Consider the following 24,734-nt stretch of genomic DNA (forward strand, 5'->3'; position numbering starts at 1 on the left):
CCCTTATGAAGTGGGACCACAGTCGCGTGCGCCACTCCTTGGGTGCGTATCCTGAGGTGAGGCTAAGATTAAACAGCTGTCCTAACTGTGGGTTTAATTCCTCATTGAGTTCATGAAGCACACAGCCGGGGACACCATCCGGTCCCATGGATGCTGTGTTTGTTGCCTTAGTGAGGGCAGTTCTCACCTGGGCGTTGGAGGTGTTTGCGGGGGCTACAATCCTCTGGAATAGGTATCTCTCCTTTTGGGGGGGAGGGGAGAAGTTTGCACTGAACCTGTCAGCCAGTATGTTGGCAATGTGTGTAGGTTCAGTAATTTTCACATCATTTTGAACTAATTCTGAGCATATCTGGGAGTTTCCTCCTAGGTTTCTAACATAGCTAAAGAAGGCCTTATGATTCTCTTTAGAGTCCTTGGCGATTTTTCTCTCAAAATTTGCCTTGGATGATTTTATGAGAGCTCTTAGTTTTTACTTATAATGATCAAAGGTGTCTTACCTTTCAAGGATTTTGCTCTATCTTGTAGTAGCTTCCTCCTTTTGTTGTAGAGCTTGTTTATGGCTGGGGTCCACCAGACTGGACGCTTGCCTTTGGTACAGAGAGTCTTAGTTTTGTTTGGGATTGCCTGATCCATGCAGTCCTGTAGGTGCTGGTAGAAGGCATTTGTAAGTGATTCAGCGGTTTGAGTAATGTTTACCACTGGCTCAGGGGCCTTAAAGGAGACCACACTAGTTTTTAGAAGTGTGAAATCGGCTTTTGAGAAGTTTTTCACTGTGGTCTTTTTGTTTCAGGTGGGCGGGATGAGGACCTCCAGCGAGATTAGTTTATGATCTGATCTCACCAGTGAGGGGTATACTTCGGTGTTGAACATTTTGATCCCATGTTCGTGATGATGAGATCAAGTATGTTTTCTCCTCTTGTGGGGATGGTGACTAGTTGTTCCATGGCATTTGAGTTTATGAACTCCAGGAATCTTTGGGTTAGAGTGTTCGGGCTTGAGTAGTGTTCCCAGTCTATATTAGGGTAGTTAAAGTCACCTAGTATGATGGTGTTTGGAGATACATTTATCCCCTCCAATGTTTTCAGGAAGGCCATGTGAGGTTCCTGAGTTTGAGAGGGTGGCCTGTAACATGCTACAAATTGCAGAGCAGTCTTGCCTATGGTTAATTGCACCTGGATGGTCTCCGATGCATCATGCGTTGCCACCAACCTTGAGGTGTGGGTGTCCTTTATGAATATGGACACCCCTCCTTTCTTGGTGTTGTCCGGATTTTGGGGCCGAACGCATGATATGAGGTGAAACCTGTTAGTGCTGGGGTGCTCTCAGGAGCCTTGAACCAGGTTTCTGTCACAGCACAGACATCGATGTTCTCCATATTGAGAAGGGCCTCGAGTGCGTGCATCTTGAGATTGAGACTTCTGGCATTGAGCAGCATTACCCTTAGTTTTTTCCTTTTGGTGTTCTAGGGTGGTAGGTTTAGAATTTGAGCCTTGCCTAAAAAGGCACTATGGGGTGGCAAGAGCCTTTGCCAATATCCGGAAGCCCAGGGTGACAGGTGCAAGCCGTCCCTTGTACAGCGTGGCTTGTCCAGCATGTCATCCCAGGCAGACAGACATTGGATCCCTTTGAATGACACCAGAATTTAAGCCAATTATTAAAGCTGATCATCTTATCACTGTATTGTGGCATCATTCTAGGTGAAGGTAGGATACTGCTCAAGGTCAGGGTCATACCTGCCTGGGCTACATAATCAGAGAGCTCCTCGATGTCCCTTTTCATGTAGTCCAAGGAGGCACGTCTCAGGTCGTTGACACCAGCGTGGACAATGACTGAGTCGTACTTGTACCTGCTGTTGAGAGACCTGAGTGCTTGCGTTATGTGGCGGATTCTAGCGCCTGACAGGCAGCTTACTGTGACCTTCTCTTTACTCAGTCTGGTGAGCGGGACGTCAGTGTGTCTGACTATGGAATCACCAATGACAAGTGTGTCTGGCATTTTGTTTGGCCTTAAGGGCTGTGACTGTTTGACACTCTGACTGTGTGGTCTATGTGTTGCATGTGTTGGGTCGTGAGGTGGTAGTTGTTTGGGTGTCTGCTTTGGTGGCCTCTGCTGTTTTGGTAAATTTTTGATCAGAGCCTCCGAGTATGTCTTTGTGTGAGTATGTGTATGATTTGAAGTTGTGATGGTACCATGTGTGACTGGGTATGTATTGTGTGTGGTTACCTTCTCCTCCTGTCTGGTCTTGCCAGTCCTATGTTGAGAGAGCTCAGCCTCCAGTTTGGCCGTATAGTTGCATCTCTCGCATGTATTTGTGTTTTGTGGGAGAAGGAGAGGATTGTCTGTGTACATGAGGCAGTTGTAACATTGCCTCAATATTCCCAGGTTCACCAGTTGAGCTGGAGAGGACACTAGCAACTGATCCTCGACATACTAGAAGTAGTAGATAAAGAGACTTTCAAAGGACTCCGGGGAAGTGGGTTTTAGGCTGGTGGGGTACTATCTATAATAAGAGTGCTTTATCAAGGTGCAAGTACTGTAGGAGTAAGTGCTAGGCTTTACAGATAGAGAATAGTCTACTTGGGAATCAAGTAGAGATGAACTTTTCAGTTATAGGATATGCTGGTTAGATCAGCAGTACAGCTCGAGGAAGGTAGTTTTAAGGGAAAATTGGAAGAGTGGAATTTAGATGGCCCAAATAGTTTAACCTTGTTTAACCGCTGCTCTTGTGTGCAACAGTGGTAACTCAGCTAAATCGTGCTTACAGCGTTTAGCGTGTTTTATAGCAGGGGCTGAAGGGAGCTAGGAATTGGCCCAAAGCGACCAATGGACTACTAGTTTCTGGCTGAAACTTCACCAAATCAGACAAAAGGCGCTCAGTGCTTCCCACTCCCACTGGTAAGCAAAGAAACTTCCCTCCTTCCTAATAAGGCAATGGATCAGTAACAGGAACTAAAAACAAAGCCCAGGGATCAGCAACTCTGAAACTGGACTACTCTAGTTCAGTAAGGCGGAAAACAAGAGATTTTTTTGTTTTATTACAGAGACAAGCAAAAAGCAGACAGTAATTGCTGTAAATCGGCTAGCGCACTTTAGTGTGTAGCCTACAGAAACAATTTGCAACAATTAGTAACTTAAAGTGCAATAAACAGTGTAAAATGCAGAAATCACTTAAAGTAGCAATAAAACAGGCGAAATGCAGTTGCTAGCTTAAATAACAGTGGGAAAGCCACAAAAATACTTATATCTGGTAGAAAGTCACTCTTTTAGCTCTCTGCTGCTTGGATCACCCTGCAGGCCACCACGAGGATCTGTGCTGAGTTGGTACAAGCTGGAAAACGCTTGTTTAGCGTGTTTTATAGCAGGGGGCTGAAAGGAGCTAGGAATTGGCCCAAAACAACCAATGGACTACTAGTTTCTGGCTGAAACTTCACCAAATCGGACAGAAAGGCTGCTCAGTGCTTCCCACTCCCACTGGTAAGCAAAGAAACTTCCCTCCTCCCTAATAAGGCAATGAATCAGTAACAGGAACTAAAAACAAAGCCCAGGGATCAGCAACTCTGAAACTGGACTACTCTAGTTCAGTAAGGCAGGAAAACAAGAGATTTTTTTTTTGTTTTATTACAGAGACAAGGAAAAACAGACAGTAAATGCTATAAATGCTGTAAATCGGCTAGCGCACTTTAGTGTGTAGCCTACAGAAACAATTTGCAACAATTAGTAACTTAAAGTGCAATAAACAGTGTAAAATGCAGAAATCACTTAAAGTAGCAGTAAAACAGGCGAAATGCAGTCGCTAGCTTAAATAACAGTGGGAAAGCCACAAAAATACTTATATCTGGTAGAAAGTCACTCTTTTAGCTCTCTGCTGCTTGGATCACTCTGCAGGCCACCACGAGGATCTGTGCTGAGTTGGTACAAGCTGGAAAACGCGTGTTTAGCGTGTTTTATAGCAGGGGCCGAAAGGAGCTAGGAATTGGCCCAAAACGACCAATGGACTACTAGTTTCTGGCTGAAACTTCACCAAATCGGACAGAAAGGCTGCTCAGTGCTTCCCACTCCCACTGGTAAGCAAAGAAACTTCCCTCCTCCCTAATAAGGCAATGGATCAGTAACAGGAACTAAAAACAAAGCCCAGGGATCAGCAACTCTGAAACTGGACTACTCTAGTTCAGTAAGGCGGGAAAACAAGAGATTTTTTTGTTTTATTACAGAGACAAGGAAAAAAAAAACAGACAGTAAATGCTATAAATGCTGTAAATCGGCTAGCGCACTTTAGTGTGTAGCCTACAGAAACAATTTGCAACAATTAGTAACTTAAAGTGCAATAAAAAGTGTAAAATGCAGAAATCACTTAAAGTAGCAGTAAAACAGGCGAAATGCAGTCGCTAGCTTAATAACAGTGGGAAAGCCACAAAAATACTTATATCTGGTAGAAAGTCACTCTTTTAGCTCTCTGCTGCTTGGATCACTCTGCAGGCCACCACGAGGATCTGTGCTGAGTTGGTACAAGCTGGAAAAGCGTGTTTAGCGTGTTTTATAGCAGGGGCTGAAAGGAGCTAGGAATTGGCCCAAAATGACCAATGGACTACTAGTTTCGGCTGAAACTTCACCAAATCGGACAGAAAGGCGCTCAGTGCTTCCCACTCCCACTGGTAAGCAAAGAAACTTCCCTCCTCCCTAATAAGGCAATGGATCAGTGACAGGAACTAAAAACAAAGCCCAGGGATCAGCAACTCTGAAACTGGACTACTCTAGTTCAGTAAGGCGGAAAACAAGAGATTTTTGTTTTATTACAGAGACAAGGAAAAAAAACAGACAGTAAATGCTATAAATGCTGTAAATCGGCTAGCGACTTTAGTGTGTAGCCTACAGAAACAATTTGCAACAATTAGTAACTTAAAGTGCAATAAACAGTGTAAAATGCAGAAATCACTTAAAGTAGCAGTAAAACAGGCGAAATGCAGTCGCTAGCTTAATAACAGTGGGAAAGCCACAAAATACTTATATCTGGTAGAAAGTCACTCTTTTAGCTCTCTGCTGCTTGGATCACTCTGCAGGCCACCACGAGGATCTGTGCTGAGTTGGTACAAGCTGGAAAACGCGTGTTTAGCGTGTTTTATAGCAGGGGGCTGAAAGGAGCTAGGAACTGGCCCAAAACGACCAATGGACTACTAGTTTCTGGCTGAAACTTCACCAAATCGGACAAAAAGGCCGCTCAGTGCTTCCCACTCCCACTGGTAAGCAAAGAAACTTCCCTCCTTCCTAATAAGGCAATGACATACTTTGAATCATCTGGCCTTTGTTCAAAGGGTACTGACTTGTCTGGGGGTATACCATAAATGAAAAGAAATCACATCTGGTACCCTGTCAAATTATATTCCTGGGAGCAAGCTTGAATATAACTTCCCAGATTTATTTCCTCACGCCAGAGAAACACATTCATTTGACAAACTACTTCAAACAAGTGGTGACAAAAACCCAGTTATCTGCAAGGCAAATACTGCAAGCCTTGGGGTTCATGGCTTCCTGCATTCTTCTAATTCCATATGCAAGGCTGCATATGAGGAAACTGCAATGGTATCTCAAAAGCCTATGGTGTCAACATTCACAGGATCTAGAGGCAATGATTCTTATACCTTGCTTACGCCTTTAGTTCCTTTGGTGGGCAGAGGCCTGCCACCAAAACAGGGGGCTACCATTCACACTACCCCCTGCCACCCAAACCTTAATAAGTGACTCATCAGACTATGCATGGGGGGCCCACCTGGCAGGTAAGTGCATTCAGCTCAAATGGATCCTGCATATCGATCTAAAAAATGTTAGCTGTACAGAATGCATTGACAGCCTTCAAGGACCACATTCTTCCCGGACAATTAATGATAAATGACAACACCACTGTTTGTGGTACATAAACAAGCAGGGGGGTATGCATTCTTACCCTTTCTGCAGACTAGCCATGGCATTGTGGAACACAGCCCAGAGTTATCAGGTACATTTACAAGCTCAATTCCTGCCAGGCAGACAAACTAAGCAGAAACCTCATGGACCCACACGAGTGGAAACTGGAACCAAGGATTTTCAACATGTTGACAAGCAAATGGGGGAGCCCAGATATAGATCCATTTTCCTCCCCCCAAAACTGTCAGTTGGACATATTCTGCCCAAGGACTCCCCACAAACAAGCCTTTCCTCCTCTGCTCTCCAAAGTACTACTAAAGATCAAACGAGACTAACCGAGGACGATTTTGATTTCACCAGACTGGCCACGCCAACAGTGGTGTACCCCGTCTTGCGCATTGCATCACTGTGGCCCCATGGCACCTGCCTCAGACTCGTACTCTATTGTTTCAGCAGGAGAACCAAATTTTGCATCCTCAGCTTCAAACACTGAATCTAGCAACCTGGCTAATTACATAATTTCTCTTTTACCATCCCTCAAATTATTTTAGAAGCAAGGAGGCCTAGTACCAGAAAGTCTTAAAAGATTCTGTGCCTGGAACCAATCTCAAGGGATGAGCACAACCGTGCCCAATTTACCTCAGATCTTACAATACTTAACTGAGATGCTTCATAAGGGCCTTTTCTCCTCCAAAATTCACGCCTCAGTCATCTCAGCTCATTATAACACAGAACCACCCCTTTTCTCTCATCCGCTGCTTAGTTCCTCAGAGGGGCCAAAAATCTACGACCACACAGGAGAGCTCCAACTCCGGCCTGGGACCTCAACTTTGTATTGGAAAAGCTCACCCTTCCTCCTTTTGAGCCAGCTGCCACTGGGGACTTAAAATTTGTTTCTTGGAAAACAGCTTTCCTTTTAGCCATCACTTCAGCAAGAAGGGTATCTGAATTACAGGCCCTCATGACAGTGGAGCCTTTCATCATCTTGCATGCGGACAGCATGTCCCTCAGGACCAATCCCTCCTTCATGCTCAAGGTGGTATCCAGTGTGGCCCTTAATCAGTCCATACATTTGCCAACCTTCTTTCCTAATCCACAGGACAAAGGGGAACGGATTCTGCACTCAGACGTGCACAGACAACTTAATTTCTACTTGGACAGAACTAAACCGCAAAGAGAATCTGATCAACTGCTGGTGGCATTTGCTGCAGGGGCAGAGAAGGGTATTTCAAAGCAAACCATTTCCAAATGGATAGGCCATTGCATTCTTTTTTGCTACAAACACCAGGAAAAGCCCACAGGGGTCAGACCCCCACTCTACTAGGGCTGCATCTACCTCTGCAGCCTTTCTCAGAGGCGTCCCTACTAGGGACATCCTAGAAGCTGCTATTTGGAGTTCTGTACATACTTTCACCAAGCATTACCATCTGCAAATTTTCTCTAAATCCAGAGCTGGTATTGCCACTGCAGTTCTGCAGGGCCTTTTATCTAGTCCTAATTCTATTTAAATTCCTCCTCCCATCCTTAGCTTTGGGAATCTACCCAAAAATGATGACTGCAACAGTGAAACACGAACTTAGTACAGTTGTGTACACTTACCATAAATGTAGATGTTGGAGTGTATTCACTGTTGCAGTCCTGGTTACCCTCCCTCCAGTCCCCTTTTTACTTTTTTGTGTATACCTCTACTTTCCTTTACTATCTTCAAAAGCTTTTTGGTATATTTGCTTTTTTGTTGGAGGTATAACCTTGTATATTTATAGATTTAATTGCTTCCCATTAAGGGGCCACCTGACATCTGGGGCAAGAAAAACTGATGTAATGGCATCGGCTGCATGTTTTATACCCCTGACGTCATGGAAGAAGAGACAGCAACCGACGCAGGACCCAAGACTTTGTTAATCAGGTCGACTGAGGGCTACTGCAAGCAGATAATCCAAAAGTGATGACTGCAACAGTGAATGCACGAACATCTACATTTATGAAAAGTGTACTCAACTTTACTTTGTTTAGACTGTCAGCATAGGGCATCTGTTTTAGGCCTGTGATTCTTTTAGTGAGGTATTTGTGTTTTTTCCAGCTGTTGACATGCCAAACTGGGGGTTGTACCCTATAATAGGTCTAATGAGGGATGAGTACAGTGGGACAATGACCTTCTTTTTTCTGGATGAAAAGCCCTTAGTGATGAGGTGTGACACACAGAAGGATTTCTTGTCTGTTGTGGCAATGCAGTTATCAAAGGTGAGACCACTGTCCACCTGTCCCAAAGTCTTTCATCACACTTTCGGTGTTTAGTGTACTGCCACCTATGTGGTAATTCATGGGTACATGGTTTTTCCCAAACGGGATAAGTATACATTTTTTGGCATTAAGCTTTAGCCCATGGCTCTGGCACCAAGCATCTGTTTCTTTAAGGCCCTTTTGTAGAATATCCACATCATTTGGGGATTCAATTATGGCTCCCCGTTTGCAGTCATGTGTGAACTTTGTTTGCCAGAGTCCCTTAGTGTTGGCCTGTACTTCAGAGAAGTAGATGCCGAACAAGAACAGTCTCACGACTGAACCCAGAGTTACTCCGCTTGTCTGGAGCTGGATTTTGAGTCTGCTATGTTTACCGTCTGGGTTCTGTCAGTAAGCCGTTTGGGAACCCATCAAGTGACGTAGGGATTCATGCCCAGCTTAGTAAGTTTATCTAGGATTCCAGAGTGGGGGATGGTGTCGAAGGCCTTGGCGAGGTCCAGATCGGTTGTGTGGGCCACCTTACCCTCATCACAGCTCTGGGGACTGATTCGAAGAAGTCCATCAGGTTCAGGAGACAACTAAAGTTCAATGTTAATCAGAAAAGTTCCTTACTCTAAGTGAAGCTAGAAGCTTTTATAACAAAAATGACATGAAGCAACGCATTTCTAAATGTAAACATAGTTCCAAAAATGCTGTCATGTTGAGATGGTGTTGTGTGTAAAGATAGGAGTCCAGTTAAATAGGGATGCTTGCTTGTCTTTTCGGCTTTTCCTGGTTAGGGGTTGCCACAATGGAACTCTGGTCCTCTGATTGGCAGTAGATTTTTTTATGGTGCAGAGTTGCCAGCCCAACCTTCAGCGAAGGCACACCCATTCACGCATGTCTTTCGGAGGCGACTAGACCGTGGGGAGGACATACATACTCAACACAGAAGGCAGTCCAGCCGTGAATTGAACAGGAGAACCTCTTTCTGTGAGGCACCCAATGCAACCGCTGTCCCACCGCCGCTCTAGAGTCCAGTTAAATAGGGATAATGGGTTTTAAAAAGTTCATTCCTTGTGGAACTAAACCTTCATCTCTCAATGTTTGAGAGGTGTCTATTGCCTCTGGTCTGCAAATTTGAGTCCCCCTGGCCTGTTTGAGTGGGCTTTGGCTCTTGTACCATTAATGATAGGAGGGCTGAACTGATACTGAAGGGTCTCCTTTCGACCATGTTGGCCTTTGCTGTCACAGGGCAAGTCAGGTCAGAAGCAGGGTTTGGTTTTGTCTTTTATGGCTGTATCAGGGTTGCTGGATCTGACATTCCAAAGATGCTTGGAGCAGGTCGTGGTCTAGGCTGCCTTTCCGCAGTGCAGGGCACTGTCTAGGCTCCCTTGCCACAGAGCAGATGTACTCCTCAGTCTTGCCTAATCCTTACCTTGGGTCAGTTTTCTCTGGTTGGATCTGTAAGCCAGATTAGTTGCCAGGTCTGTGATCTTCCAAGCCCTCCTCAGTTCAGTCATCTCTGTCCATTGACAGCTTTAAGACTTTGAAGTTATAGCAGCTGACTCAATTGTTTTTATAGTCACAAGATGGAGATGTTCGTGTTTCACTGTTGCAGTCATTACATTTGGGTAATCCTGCTGGCAAGTTGCCCTCAGTCAGCCTGAATTCCAAAGTCCTGGGTTCTACATCTGCTGCTGTTGCCCATTCCCTGACATCAGGTAGTCAGGGGTATAAAAGATGTGGCTAACACCATTTTCTTTTGTCTTTCTTGCCGTGCGGTGCCAGAAGCAGTTTGCAAGTGCCGGCCGACTCCTGAGATTTTTGTGTTAAGTTTCAAATCCAAAGTCTTCAATAAAGCTAAGTACCCCGTTGGGGAAACTTTTTTTTCTTGCTCCAGACCGATGTCAGAAAAAGTTAATTGTATTTTTTGTCGAAAGCAAATACCTCATAAGGACTTTCATTCTTACTGTATTCCTTTCCTAGACCCTGATCACAACGTTGCTGGTTGTCTGCTTTGTGCTGCATTTAACCAATGCACTATTAAGCATCTGTATGATTTTGCTTTAAACTATTTTGGACGCCGGTTTAATTATCCAGAAATGTCATCGGACAGCCATCTGACTACCAGAGTTCACAAAAAATGCAAAGAAAAGGAAAGAGAGAGACAGAGGCGCAAAACCGATGAAGCTTCTCCTAAGCCAGTCGCCGGTTCTCAGTGAGGTGCTTTCGCAGCCCCCGAGTCGCAGGCCGCTGCCGACTCCCACGTGGAGTCGGCCATGCCGCTGGAAACTCAAGGTATTGGAGCCTCTGATGCTATTCCTTCAGATGGGTCCGGAGCCGGTGAGCAGGCACCGGCTTCTGAGGGTATATTCAGACCTAAACATCTTTACATTAAGCCAACCTCAGCTTCAAAGGCAAAGACTAAAGCACCTTCTAAATTAAGAAACAAACTCGAGCCACGTGGACAGGCCTCTATGCCCAAAAAACAGATGCTCAAAATGGCCGAAGACTTAATTACCTTGATCAGGGGTTCCCGTCCCCCTCCTGATAAAAGGCCTAGGCAAGAGACTGGCTATGAATCTTCAGATCAGGTTTCTATTTCTTCCAATTCCTCTTCTGATCTTGAATATTCTCTTCCCCCCCTATGAGGATTCTGATGCTAAAGAATCTATACCTTCAGCTTCTCCTCCAGAGGACTATTCTTTTGGGGAAACCTTGCATACTATGAGGGATCATTTCCACTGGGAGAGTCAAGATTTTTCAGAATCTAAAAAGAGGCTCTTGGATTAACTTTTACTACCTCAACACAGGCCACTAGCCATTCCACCTGTTAGGTATTGTAGATGATGCGTTTTCGGAGTCTAGTCTTACCCCTAACTCCTTACCTCCAGCTCCTGTTAAGCCTGACAGATATTGCAGGGTTCCTGACTCTCATAAATTCCTTTTTAAAAACCCTGCTGCAGACCCAGAAACTCTCACAGGGTCCCAAAGGAGTTGAGGCTTCCGCTGCAAAAAAAACCCTACCCCCTCTGACAGATTTTAGGGCACTAGATAGATGGGGAAAAAGGTTTACACATCTGCTACCTTGGCTATAAGGGCCTTAAACTGTCAGATGTTCATGTTTCACTGTTGCAGTCATCACTGTAGGGTTCTTCCTGCTGGCAGGCAGCCCTCAAGTCGGCCAGAATCCCAAAGTCTGGGTCCGGCATCCGCTGTGTACTCACTTTCCCTGATGTCAGTGTGCCAGGGGTACAAAGCTCCCAGCCGACGCCATGTTCTCCAGTCTTTCTTGCCGCGCGGTGGAAGCAGTTCGCAAGTGCCGGTCGGCTGACTCCTGTTGTTTTTGGTGCTTCATACCGAAGACATTCTTTTTTTCAAAGCTAAGTACCCCGTTGGGGAAACTTTTCTTGCTCCAGACCGATGTCAGAAAAAGTTAATTGTATTTCATGTGGGAAGCAAACACCTCATAAGGATTTTCACTCTTACTGTATTCCTTGTCTAGGCCCTGACCACGACGTAGCTAGTCTGTTTTGTGCTAGATTTAATCAACGTACTATTAAATGGAGATACGATTTTGCCTTTCATTACTTTGTGAGGCGATTTAAAACATGTCGGACATGCTTCCGACTACCGGAGTTCATAAAAGGTGCAAGGATAAGGATAGGCCTCAGAGGTCCAAATCAGACGACAGTTTACAATCAGAGCCAGCTGCCGGTTCGGCCGTCATCAGTGAGGCGCTTTCGCAGCCCCTGTCATCGGCCATTACAGAACTGCTTGCCGAAACAGACTCCCATGAGGAGCCAACTAGTCCTTAGAATACTCAAGGTGCAGCACCTTCGGATAATGCTCCCTCTGATGGGTCCGGAGCCGCTGTGCAGGTACCGGCTTCTGAGGGGGTTTTCAGGCCTACGCAGCTTCAGGTAAAGGCAAAGACTCCTCCTAAAACACTCAAGCCCAGGCCTCCTCTGATCCGGGACCTAAATCTCAAAAACAAATGCTTAAAATGGCGGAGGACTTGCTAACTATGATTAGGGTTTCACATCCCCCTCCAGACAAAAGGCCAAGACAAGAATTGGATTATGAATTTTCTGATCAGGCATCTATCTCTTCAGTGTTTTCCTCTGAACAGGATTATACTTTCCCTCCTTATGAGGATTCTGATGCTGAGGAATCCATTCCTTCAGCTTCTCCTGAGGATTATTCTTTTGGGGAAACTTTACATGACATGAGGGAACATTTTCACTGGGAAGGACAGGAGTACTCTAAATCTAAGAGAAGGCTTAGAGATTTCCTTCTTCCCCAACACAGACCCCTGGCTATTCCTCCTATTTTGGATATTGTGGATGATGTCTTTTCTGAGTCTAATTTAACTCCTGACCCCTTTCCTCCAGCCCCTGCTAAGCCTGAGTCCCTGACTCCCACCAGTTTCTTTATAAAAATCCTACTGCTGATCCAGAAACCATTTCTCAGTGTCCAAAGGGTGTTAAGGCCGCCACTGCTAAGAACCCTATTCCGTCAGATAAGGATTCTAGAGCTTTGGAGAGATGGGGCAAAAAAGTGTACACTTCTGCTACTTTATCTATTAGGGCTTTAAATTGTCAATTTTATATGTTGAAATATCAGCAATACCTTTTGTCTGTTATGAAACAAAAACTGGGTACCATTTCTGCATGTGCAGACAAGGAATTGCATGATTTGATGCATGCTACTGAGCAGGTGGGGAAACGTACCTTACACTGTGGTTTTGATGCTTTGGAGGCCTCTTGCAGGGCGGCTGCCACTGGCACGGTCATTAGAAGGCATGCTTGGTTAAAGGAACATAATTTGCCTGATCAAGTGAAAGCAAAGTTACTGGATGCTCCTGTTCAACATGTTTTGTTTGGGTCTAAGGCTGAAGAGGTTATAAAGAAAATGGAGGATAAGGCAAAATCCATGCAAACGGTTAAGGATTTCTTACAAGTTCAGCCTCCTAGATTTAGCAGAAATTGGCCAGCTAAAAATTGGTCCTTTCCCAGCTTGGACAGGCCTCAGAGGGGTAGATATAGGCGCCACAGAGGGAGGGCCCAAGCATAGACCTCTTATAGACCTAGAAAGTGGAGTGCTTCCACCCCCAGGGGTGGAGAAGATCGGTCCCAACCTTATAGGAAACTGGCTCAATGACTCCCCCTGCATGGCTCCAGGAACCTCTCTCCTGGAAGCTCCTCTGGGAGGAAAACTTTCTCTTTTTCACCGAAATTGGACTTGCATAACCCAAGACAAGTGGGATCTGGATGTAGTTTTAAGAGGTTACAAATTTCACTTTCACACCTTACCAAAACCAAACGGATGGCCAGACCTACCAAAAACTCAGTGGGCAGAGGCATTGACAGGTGAGGTCCCTCATGTCTATGAGGGCCATAGAACTGGTTCCAAATTCAGAGACGGGACAAGGCTTTTATTCAAGACTCTTTCTAGTTCCCAGAAAGCAAAATACTTGGAGACCCATCCTGGATCTGTCGGTCTTAAATACTTTCCTGGAGATACCAAAGTTCAAGAAGCTTACTCTGCAGCAGCTCCTGCCAGTGTTGAGCAAAAATGCATGGATGGTGACATAGGAATGTGTAGGTAAGCCTCCTTTAAATCCAATCAGACAGGAGTGCAGAAAGATACCTCAGGTTCAAGGCAGGCTCGAAACATTGCCAATTCTCTGCACTGCCCTTTGGCTTGTCTACTGCGCCCAGGGTCTTTACCAAGTGCCTGGCACCAGTAGTAGCTTACTGCAGACTCAAGGGAATTCAAATTTACCCTTATCTGGATGACTGCCTTATTCAAGCAGACAGCAAGGACATTTTACTCCAGCACCTAGAATTTGCTCAGAATCTACTCAAGTACCTGGGATTCACTGTGAACGCAAAAAAAGTCATATTTGACACCCACTCAACAGATAACTTTCCTGGGTGCTCTTTTAAACACAACAACCCAGATGGCATTCCTGACATCAGAAAAACTACAGCTGGCTTCAACTTTCAAAAGGCTGGCGTTAATGTCTCCGCTAACTGCAAGGAAATTCCTGCAGGCGTTGGGTTACATGGCTTCCTGCATCCTACTCATACCATATACAAGACTGCATACAAGGAAGATACAATGGTACCTAAAAAGCGTATGGTTCCAGCATTGTCGGTCTAGAAACAGATTGCTGCCTTGCCTGCAAAAGGAATTCCATTGGTGGGCCATGGCATGTCTTCAAAACAAAGGGAAAGCCCTCAGTCTACCTCCAGCCTACCAAGTGATAAGCACGGACGCCTCTGATTATGCATGGGGAGCCCACTTGCAGGGGAAAGGCCTGCAAGGTTTTTGGATAGAGGATCAGAAGCATCTACATATCAATTTAAGAGATGTTAGCTGTGCAGAATGCCCTCTTGGCTTTCAGGGATCTTTTACAGCCAGGGCAGCTACTGATACGGACAGACAACACCACAGTTATGTGGTACATAAACAAGTAAGGGGGTTCACACTCCTACCCCCTTTGCAGATTAGCCATGACTCTATGGAACACAGCACTAGCTTGCAAAGTGGACTTACAAGCTCAATTCCTGCCAGGGAAACAAAACACTCTGGCAGACAGCCTGAGCAGGAACCTGTCAGACCCACACGAGTGGATGCTAGACGCCCAAATATTCAAGATCATTACAGAAGCCTGGGGCTGCCCAGACATTGGTTTATTTGCATCTCCCCACAACTAACAGTTACAGACTTTTTGCACCAGGACATCACAAACTAGTATGGAAAGTGGATGCTCTCTCATTCAGTTGGAGGAACGTCTCTGGGTATGCCTTTCCACCACTACCTCTTCTACCAAGGGTGTTATTAAAAAATAAAACAGGACAAACCAAAGCTGATCTTACTAGCCCCGAATTGGCCTTGACAATTTTGGTACTCAACACTGATAAATCTATCCCAGGAACCTCTTTGGATTCTACCTCTGATTCCAAATCTTTTGTCTCAACATCAGGGCTAGGTCCTGCACTGTCATATCTAAGCTCTCAGCCTGGCAGCCTGGCGTATTCAGGGTCTATGATCCTACCCTTTCCAAACAGGTCATGGATGTTATCTTGGAAGCCAGAAGGCCTAGCACTAGGAAATCTTATGAAGGTAAATGGAAGAGATTTTGCACCTGGATGCATGCTCAGGAATCAGATCCTCGCATTCCAAATATTCCATTGATTTTACATTACCTAACAGATATGTTGCATAAGGGTTTATCTTTTTCCTCCATAAAAATACATGCCTCAGCTATCTCTGCACATTATAATACAGATCCTCCAATTTTTTCATATCCACTTCTGAAACAATATCTGAAGAGCAAAGAATTTAAGGCCCCCTAGGACACCACCCATTCCTGCCTGGGACCTCAATTATGTCCTGAAAAAACTTACTCTGTCTCCTTTTGAGCCTGCTGCCACATCTGATATAAAGTATTTATCATGGAAGACTGTTATCCTACTGGCTTTAACTTCAGCCAGGAGAGTCTCGGAGTTACAAGCGCTCATGGCTGTGGAACCTTACATTATTTTTCAAGACAGGGTTTCTTTGAGGACTAACCCTACTTTCATGCCTAAAGTGGTTTGTAAAGTGGCTTTAAACCAAACTATTCACCTGCCAACTTTTTCCCCCTAATCCACAAAATAAGGGGGAGAGGATCTTGCATTCTTTGGACGTACACAGGCAGCTTCGCTTTTACCTGGACAGAACCCAAGGATATCAGGAAAACAGAACGGTTTGTTTCTTATACAGCAAATTCACAAGGCAACGCTATTTCAAAACAGACCATTTCTAAATGGATTGCTCGTGGAATCAGATTTTGTTACTCATCATGGAAAGCAAATCCCAGGAAAAGTTAGGACTCACTCTACCAGAGCTGCTGCTACTTCAGCTGCCTTTCTCAGGGGAGTACCTACCAAAGATATTTTGGAAGCTGCAACTTGGAGTTCAGTGCATACTTTCTCTAAGCACTATAATCTCCCTCTTTATTCTAAGTCTAGGGCAGGCTTTGCTTCTGCAGTCTTGCAAGGCCTTCTAGCCACCCCTTCTACTCAATAACCACCACCCTTTATCTCAGCTTTGGGATTCAACCCTACAGTGATGACTGCAACAGTGAAACACTATGAACATAGTACAGTTGTGTACACTTACCATAAATGTAGATGTTCGAGTGTCTTCACTGTTGCAGTCTGGGTTACCCACCCTCCTGTCCCTTCATACTTTTATTGGTGTGGTTCCCTGCTTCACCCTTCTGAGGTGCATTTGCTACAGTGTATGGGGTTTGTTGTATGTTACATTTTTGTTTTACTTTTAGCCTTTACTTTTGGGCACCTGACATCTGGGGCAAGATAAACTGGAGAACATGGCGTCTGCTGGGAGCTTTGTACCCCTGGTGCACTGACATCAGGGAGGGTGAGTACACAGCCGAAGCCAGACCCAGACTTTGGGATTCTGGCTGACCTAGGGCTGCCTGCTGGCAGGAAGAACCCTACAGTGGTGACTGCAACAGTGAAGACGCTCAACATTTACATTTATGGTAAGTGTACACAACTGTACTTTTCATATGCTCAAATATCGGCAACATGTCATTGCATTGCTTAAACAGAAAATGTTATTAAACTGAATGTGCAGAAAATAAGGAAATGCAGGAATTATTGCATGCAACTGACCAAGTTGGAAAGCATACTTTGCAATGTGGTTTTGATTCTTTGTAGGCCTCCTGCAGGGCTGCAGTTACAGGTTCTGTAATTAGGGGGCATGCTTGGTTAAAGGAACAAAATCTGCCTGATCATGTCAAAGTTAAATTATTAGATGCACCTTTACAGCATACTTTGTTTGGTGTTATGGCAGAGAAGGTGTTAAAGAAAATGGAGGACAAAGCTAAATCTATGCAAACTGTCAAAGATTTTTTTTAGAAGTACAGCCACCTAGGTTTGGTAGACACTGGCCTACAAAGAATTGGCCCTTTCCTGTGTCAGACAGGCGTCAATGGGGCAGATCCAGGCGCCCTAAAGGCAGATCCCAGGCGCTAGGTTCCTACAGGTCAAAGCAATGGGGTGCTTCTACCTCCAAAGTTGGAGAAGACAAGTCACAACCGTACAAGAAACAGTCCCAGTGACTTCCCCCTGCCTGCACCAAGCACTTATCTCCTTGCAGCACCCTTAGGGGGAAATTAGCACTTTTTTCTCAAAATTGGCACATTATAACCCAGGACAGGTGGGTTCTAAATATCGTGTCACAAGGGTACAAGTTCCATTTCCATACCCTGCCAAAGGCAAACGGCTGGCCAGATCTGCCAAAAAAATCAATGGGCAGAGGCACAAAAACAAGTCTGATCCCTCATGTACATGGGGGCCATTCAACAGTACCAGAGCAAGAGCAGGGACAAGGATTTTACTCAAGACTGTTCTTGGTACTCAGGTCCAATATTGGTCTCCAGGTATTGTCCTATCTATTCTGAACACATTCCTGGATATACCAAAATTCAAGATGATTTTGCAGCAGCTTCTGCCCATGCTGGGCAAGAATGCATGGCTGGTGACTAGACCTAAGAGGCACACCTGCATGTCCCAATCAGACAGTTACGCAGAAGATACCTCAGATTCAAGACTGGCTCAATGCATTACCAATTCTATGCATTGCCCTTTGGCTTATCTACTGCGCCCAGGGTCTTTACAAAGTGCCTGGCACCATAATTGCATTCTGCAGACAGAGGAATACAAATATATCCTTACTTGGGCGACTGTCTAATTCAAGCACAAAACAAGGACATTCTTCTACAGTATCTGGCGTTTTTGAAAAAACTTCTAACATGCCTAGGGTACACAGTCAACGAAAAGAAATCAGAACTAGTAAACTCTCAAGAGGTAATATTCCTTGGTGCAAGCTTAAATACAACTGCCCAGATGGCTTATCTCACGCCAGACAAAGGCAACTGACTACCTATTTCAAAATGTTGGCAGCAAAGGCCCAGTTATCTGCAAGAAAAATTCTGCAGGCTTTGGGTTTCATGGCATCCTGCATCCTATTAATTCCATATGCAAGACTGCATATGAGGAAACTTCAGTGGTACCTAAAAAGTGTTTGGAGTCAACATTGCCACAGCCTGGAAACAATGATTACTCTCATTCCCTGCCTACAACAGGAGTTTCGATGGTGGACAAAGGCTTGTCACCAAAACAAGGGACAGCCATTCACATTACCCCCAGCCAGGCAGACACTAGCAACGGATACATCAGATTATGCCTGGGGGACCCACATGGCAGGAAGATGCATTCAGGGCACATGGTCCTCAACCCAAATGCATCTACATATCAATCAAAAAGAGATGCTAGCTGTTTAGAATGCCCTGACAGTCTTCAAGGACCTACTTCATCCGGGACAACTACTGATAGACAACACCATGGTCATGTGGTATATGGTATGTAAACAAGCAGGGGGGCACACATTCTTACCCCCTTTGCAGACCAGCCATGACTTTGTGGGGCACGGCATTAACTTACCACGTCCATCTTGCAGGCACAATTCCTGCCAGGAAGGAAAAATACTCTGGCAGACTAAGCAGAAACCTCATGGATCCCCACGAGTGGCAGCTGGATCCACAAGTCTTCAGCATAACAAGGAAATGGGGATGCCCGGACATAGATCTATTTGCCTCCCCTCACAACTACCAACTAAAACGATTCTGCACAAGGACTCGTCACAGACAAGCATGGAAAGTGGACGCTCTGTCTTTCTGCTGGGAAAACCTATTAGTATATGCCTTTCCCCCACTGCCTCTCCTCCCCAAGATACTCCTAAAGGTCAGACAGGAGAAGCCAAAAATGATACTGATTGCCCCAGACTGGCCCCGCCAGCACTGGTTTCCAATCCTAAATAACCTGTCTCAATGCCCAGCTTGGACCTTACCTCAAATACCTCATCTACTGTCCCAGCAAAACAATCAGATCCTGCACAGCCAACTCAGGACTTTAAAACTGGCAGCACGGCGGATAGTGTAGTCATACAAAACACACGTCTCAGTAAAGCTGTGGTGGATGTCATTTTGGAGGCCAGAAGGCCTAGTACTAGAAAATCCTATGCTGGAAAATGGAAGAGATTCTGTGCTTGGAACCAGGCACAAGGAACTGATAACAGCTGTGCCAAATATTCCTTCGATTTTGCAATACTTAACTGAGATGTTGGACAAAGGCCTATCTTTTTCATCTATTAAAATTCATGCCTCTGCCATTTCGGCTCATTACAATACAGGGCCACCAGTCTTTTCTCATCCATTATTAAAACAGTACCTCAGAGGAGCCAAACATTTAAGGCCTCCAAGGAGATCACCGATGCCTGCATGGGATCTCAACTATGTCTTGGAAAAACTCACCCTGCCTCCTTTTGAGCCAGCTGCTACTGCTGATATAAAGTTTTTTATCTTGGAAAACAGCTATGCTCCTAGCAGTAACTTCTGCAAGACGAGTTTCAGAGCTACAGGCACTCATGGCTGTGGAGCCTTTTATCATTTTTTTATCCAGACAGGGTCTCTCTGAGGACAAACCCAACATTTGTGCCTTAAGGTGGTGTCCACTGTGGCTCTTAACCAAATTATTCATCTGCCAACTTTTTATCCAAATCCACAGAACAAGGGGGAGAGAATTCTGCATTCTTTGGATGTACACAGCTTAGATTCTACTTGGACAGAACCAAAGTTTTCAGAAAGAGAGACCAATTACTAGTGGCATATGCTGCAGGATCACAAGGAAAGGCTATCTCTAAGCAGACATTTTCAAAGTGGATAGGCCACTGCATTCGTTTCTGCTACTTTACACCATGGCAAGCCAGTGCCTAAGGGCATTAGGCCACATTCAGCCAGAGCTGCTGCTACTTCAGCAGCCTTTCTCAGGGGAGTACCAACCAAGGACATTTTAGAGGCTGCTACTTGGAGTTAAGTGCACACCTTTACAAAGCACTATCATCTGCCACTCTACTCTAAATCCAGGGCAGGGTTTACCACTGCAGTTCTACAGGACCTCATAGCCACTCCTCATGCGGTTTAGATCCAGCCTCCCATCCATAGCTTTGGGACTTTACCCAAATGTAATGACTGCAACAGTGAAACACGAACATAGTACAGTTGTGTACACTTACCGTAAGTGTAGATTTTAGTGTATTCACTGTTGCAGTCCAGGTTACCCACCCTCCCCCTTTCTTGGGGCAAGAAAAACTAGAGAGAATGGCGTCTGCCGCATCTTTTATACCCCTGATGACCTGACGTCAGGGAAGGGGCAGCAGCAGCCGACGCAGGACCCAGGACTTTGCAATTCAGAGCGACTGAGGGAAACCTGCCAGCAGGATTACCCAAATGTAATAACTGCAACAGTGAATACACTCGAACATCTACATTTATGGTAAGTGTACACAACTGTACTTTTCTTGTTTTTCTTTGTTTGGTACTGAGTTTGAAAATGTTACGTAGAAAATGGAGCAAATTTTGAGGTAGCTCAGGAGCAGGGGCTATGGGTATAGGTGACAGAGTCTGGCGAGCTGAAGTTTTTGGTAGCTTGGCATCGGATCAGACAACCCACAGGTTGAACCAAATGGAAACAGCCAACACAGATCTGTTATGATAACATGTTCATATTTTAGCACATTTGTGAAGTAGAAATCTGTATACCAAAATAAGAGCTAAACTGTTAAAGCCTGTATGCCTAAATTTTAGCCTAGTAATGTTTTTTTTCTTATGCATCAATTTTACAGGATCCTGGATGCCAGCAAACCACCAGAGACAAGCCAGCCACAGTCAAGTACTACTGGCTACAGTCAACCAAATTTAGGTTATAACTATCCTCAGGTACCAGGCAGTTACCCGGTGCAGCCTACCAGTGCTCCAACTTCTTATCCTCCTACTAGGTGGGTATTTCATCATAGCATGTTTCAGTTTCAGCCTTAAAGTCTACTTTAAGCTGAAATGTAATTTGTTTTTCTTGTGCGTCTTTGTGATGCTCTGGACCGATGTTTATGTAGTATGAGGGAGCCAGCTGTGAAGATAAGGGAATACTACTTTGTAGGGTGCTTAGTTGTCTGTAGAGAAAGCTAAGAATAGGAGTTCCTAAAATGTCGAAAGCTAGTAGACACCTAATGGCTGGTGTTAAAATCTGCCATTTTTTTGATTACTTTTTTTGCAGGACTGAGGGGTTTGCTATTTCACAGCACTTTGCTTGGTGATTGCGCTACTTGATGCCTTTGCCTTAACATGTGCATCAGTCAATTTTTTTTGTAAATAATGCTTTATTTAAAATGCAAATAGTGCAGAACTTCAAAAGAAATGATTTACTGAATTTTAAAACGTTACATATCAGTGCTAGTTTACTGTGCTCATCTTTTAAACCAGCTTCTTAAAGAAGGATGGTTCTATAACTGCTACACAGGTGTCCAAAGTTTTATTTGTGATTCCTGCATTAGAGTTTGAGTGGGAGAGGTTGAAGGGGTATGGCCATTGAAGATTTGTTTGCACTCAAGGCAGTACTAGTCTCCCTAGTTGGAGACCAGAGAACCATCTTAGCTGTGGGGAGAGTGTGGTGCTACTTTGAAGGCCACACCTCTTGTGGAAGTGAGATTTTCTTCATGGACAGCCCATTGTAGTCACTTCCCTGCTCTCTTCATAGGGTGTATGTGAGAATCAGGATGTAAAGAAGGGAAGAAAAAAAACACTCAGATCAGCAGTGAAAGCTGACTGAAAGATGAGCCATCTCTGACTCTTGCACAGTGATTGAAACAAATGGGTTAATTAACAAGTTCTGTGATCTGCAAGCAATAGGGGCAAAGGAGCCAACAACTGTGCTACCTTTGAGAATGAACTTGCCACCCTGTCGTGTACTGCACCTCATCCTCCTCTGCCTAGAAAATAGCACCACCTATCTTTTTGTGCTTATCTACCAGAATCAGACTCCAGTGAGCATTGTAACATCTCTAGTTTTGATCAACTAGACCCTCTGCCGTCATCTGGGTACCTCAGCCAGGGCATCCACTGATGAAGGTAATAATTTAGATGGCTCCACCATCTCTCCTTCCTTTGCTTCTGCATTTCACTTAAGTTAATTTCCAGGAGCACTCAGTTAGGCATACCTACCTTTGCTACAGTTATCAATAAGAGCATCTGTTTAGATGTTTGTACTCTCAGGTCAGGTTGAATACCTAGGAGGAATACTGCTAGTGCCAAAACTAGCCCTGGTGATATTAACAGTTTTGCTAAATTTTGGAGACCCTTCAGAAACCTCTGCAATTCATTGCAGCTGTGGATGACGTGCACCCGTATGGCTTTGTCCTGTATCATATCTCTAGCATACACAGATATCCTTTTCCAGTGTTGCAGTATTCCTACTAGTGGGTTTAATCTTCTTCCGTTCAGCTTGTTTGGCCAGGTTTCCAAATCTTTTCCAGTCCCTCTTGGTACGTTGGACATCTGACGTGTAGGCAGGTACGTGGGCCATAAAGGTGATGTCTGTACGCACCAGCCCTCAAAACTTTTCAGCTGCCAGCCATACGCCAGGTGTTCCTGCTACTCACGGACGTCAAGTTCTGTTTCACCCCGTTTGGGCCGTTTTTCTTCAGTCATTTGTATTTTAGTCCATGTCCTGTAGGGGCAAGTGCAATTGTGGTTAATCAAATTCCACGTAGATGCCCACAACCAGTAATCTGAAGTAGGAGATTCATTTGTCTGCAACCTGTGGGTTATGGATCCGATATCGGATCCGAACCGGCATGGTTTTCCAGCTATGGATCCAAGCTCTCAGCTCCTCCCCTCACCCATAATGCCCTGCTCTACCCTCATGACCCCAGATCTCGTTTGCCGCGCATGGTGACTGGATTTGTTTCTCAAGCTCTCAAGCTAAGTGCTAGTTTTACTGTTAAATTTCAGAATTTTGAAGTTTTTATTGATTTTTTGTGTGAAAGTGTAGGTTTCCCCTTTGATATTTTTACTTTTTAGAGTTAATCTAAAAGTTATATCCCTCCCCTCGCTGTTGGCGTAGTGTGTGTGTGTTGGGCCTGTGTGTGTATATTGGTTGTTTAGTTACTTTTAGTTTGGTAACTACTTTGTTAGATTGGGATGGCAGACCAACCCAAATCTATATTTTCTAAATGCTCCGAGTGTGGCCATAAGCTTTCCCCAGCTGATGGCCACACTCGGTGTGTTAGATGCCTGGGGGTTGAACACCTCACATCTGGATGTTCCATTTGTGCAGGGTTCAACCCCAGGGCTTTGAAGGAGCGGAGGTCCAAGCTTGTTTTGGCGGGCCTTTTACTGCTGGACTCGGCTCCGACCTCCGCTCCTTCGGGAGTAACCGTGCCTACGGTTATTCCCTCTGCGGCACCCCCTCCTCCTCCTGGGACTCAACCTCCCGTTTCTGGTTCGGAGGAGAGGGATGCTAAGAAAAGGGACCGGAGGGAGAAGCACCATAAGCGGCGGGCCGAGACCTCTGTTTCGGCCCCGCCAGCCAAGCGGGCTTCTCCCCCGGCTCCGTTGTCGGCTCCATTGTCGGCTCGGTCTCCTCCTTCTCGGCTCCGGTCTCCAGTGTGTTTTTCACCGGGACCTGAGGAGGAGGAGACCCGATCTCCGTCAAGGCTATCGAGGAGGCACTCCAGGCCTACCTCGGTAGCCTCGTCGAGATCCACGTATAGCCTTTCGGATGCTGATCTGGACCGGATGATGAGAAGGTTCATCCAGGCCCAGATGCAGATGGGAGTGCTCTTGCCCCCCCCCCCCTCTGGGGGGGAGCTCAACCCCCTTTTTCAAACCGATTGCTCCTTCTTCGACCCGCTATCCAGGTTCGGAGCAGCTGGAGCCGAGCAGCTTCGGAGCCGGGGGTAGGTCGGCGCCGATAGTACTTTGTACTTCGGATCCGACCCTGCCCTCGAGTGCATCGGATCCGACCTCTCGGAGCCTGGATCCGAGCCTTGGATCCGGGGGGATCAGTGCTCCTTCGGCACCGTCTGTCGGAGCGCACTGTCCCTTCGGATCCGTGCGCTTCGGCGCCGGCTCCGATCCACTCTTCGGATCTGAGGGGGAGCCGATTGTCGGATCCTTTGGTCGAGGTCGGCTCCCCTTCAGCGTTTGATGTAGTGGAGAGGGCCCTGTTGAGGGTCTCCGGACCCCCGGCACTTGTTTCGGCTCCGTCCCGCGCTCCCTCTGCACTGTGCCAGGCTTCCACCATCCGGCCCTTGGGACAGCCTGCCTCTGTGCCCCAAGTTGATCCAATGGAACAAGTTGCTGCTTGCGAGGAGTCCTCTTACAGCCCCCCAGGCGATGTCCCTCGCAAGCATACGTGCAAAAGGAGGCACATTGACTCCCCCGAGTCTCTCACGGAAGACACGGACTTGAAGGAAGGGGAAGGCTCCCCACGGTCACCCCCCGAGGATGTCTCATTTGGAGATATCATGGAAATGCTCCGTATAAGGGGGGATGGGGTGGTCTGCCCCCAAGTCTTCCTCGGACGAGTCCGTGTTCTTGGAGGCATTTGAAGCGGGCCCGTCTACCTCTTGGGTGTCCCCTCCTGCCGACCCCCTGGTGGACCTCATTACCACCAGGGCGTGGAAGGAACCGGACA

At 45.8% G+C, this 24,734-nt stretch overlaps 1 protein-coding gene across 1 annotated transcript in view; it reads left to right on the forward strand.

Annotated features, from left to right (window-relative positions):
- The window catches only part of LOC122800243 (RNA-binding protein EWS-like), a 782,654-nt gene that overhangs the window by 461,861 nt on the left and 296,059 nt on the right, over positions 1-24,734 (forward strand). The window contains exon 6 of the mRNA XM_044069735.1: positions 20,887-21,039. Coding sequence (XP_043925670.1) covers positions 20,887-21,039 — 153 coding nt within the window. The remainder of the gene's footprint in view (positions 1-20,886; positions 21,040-24,734) is intronic.

The sequence above is a fragment of the Protopterus annectens genome, chromosome 4.part0 (genome assembly GCF_019279795.1).
Source record: "Protopterus annectens isolate FY-2018-M chromosome 4.part0, PAN1.0, whole genome shotgun sequence".
Classification (NCBI taxonomy): Eukaryota; Metazoa; Chordata; order Ceratodontiformes; family Protopteridae; genus Protopterus; species Protopterus annectens.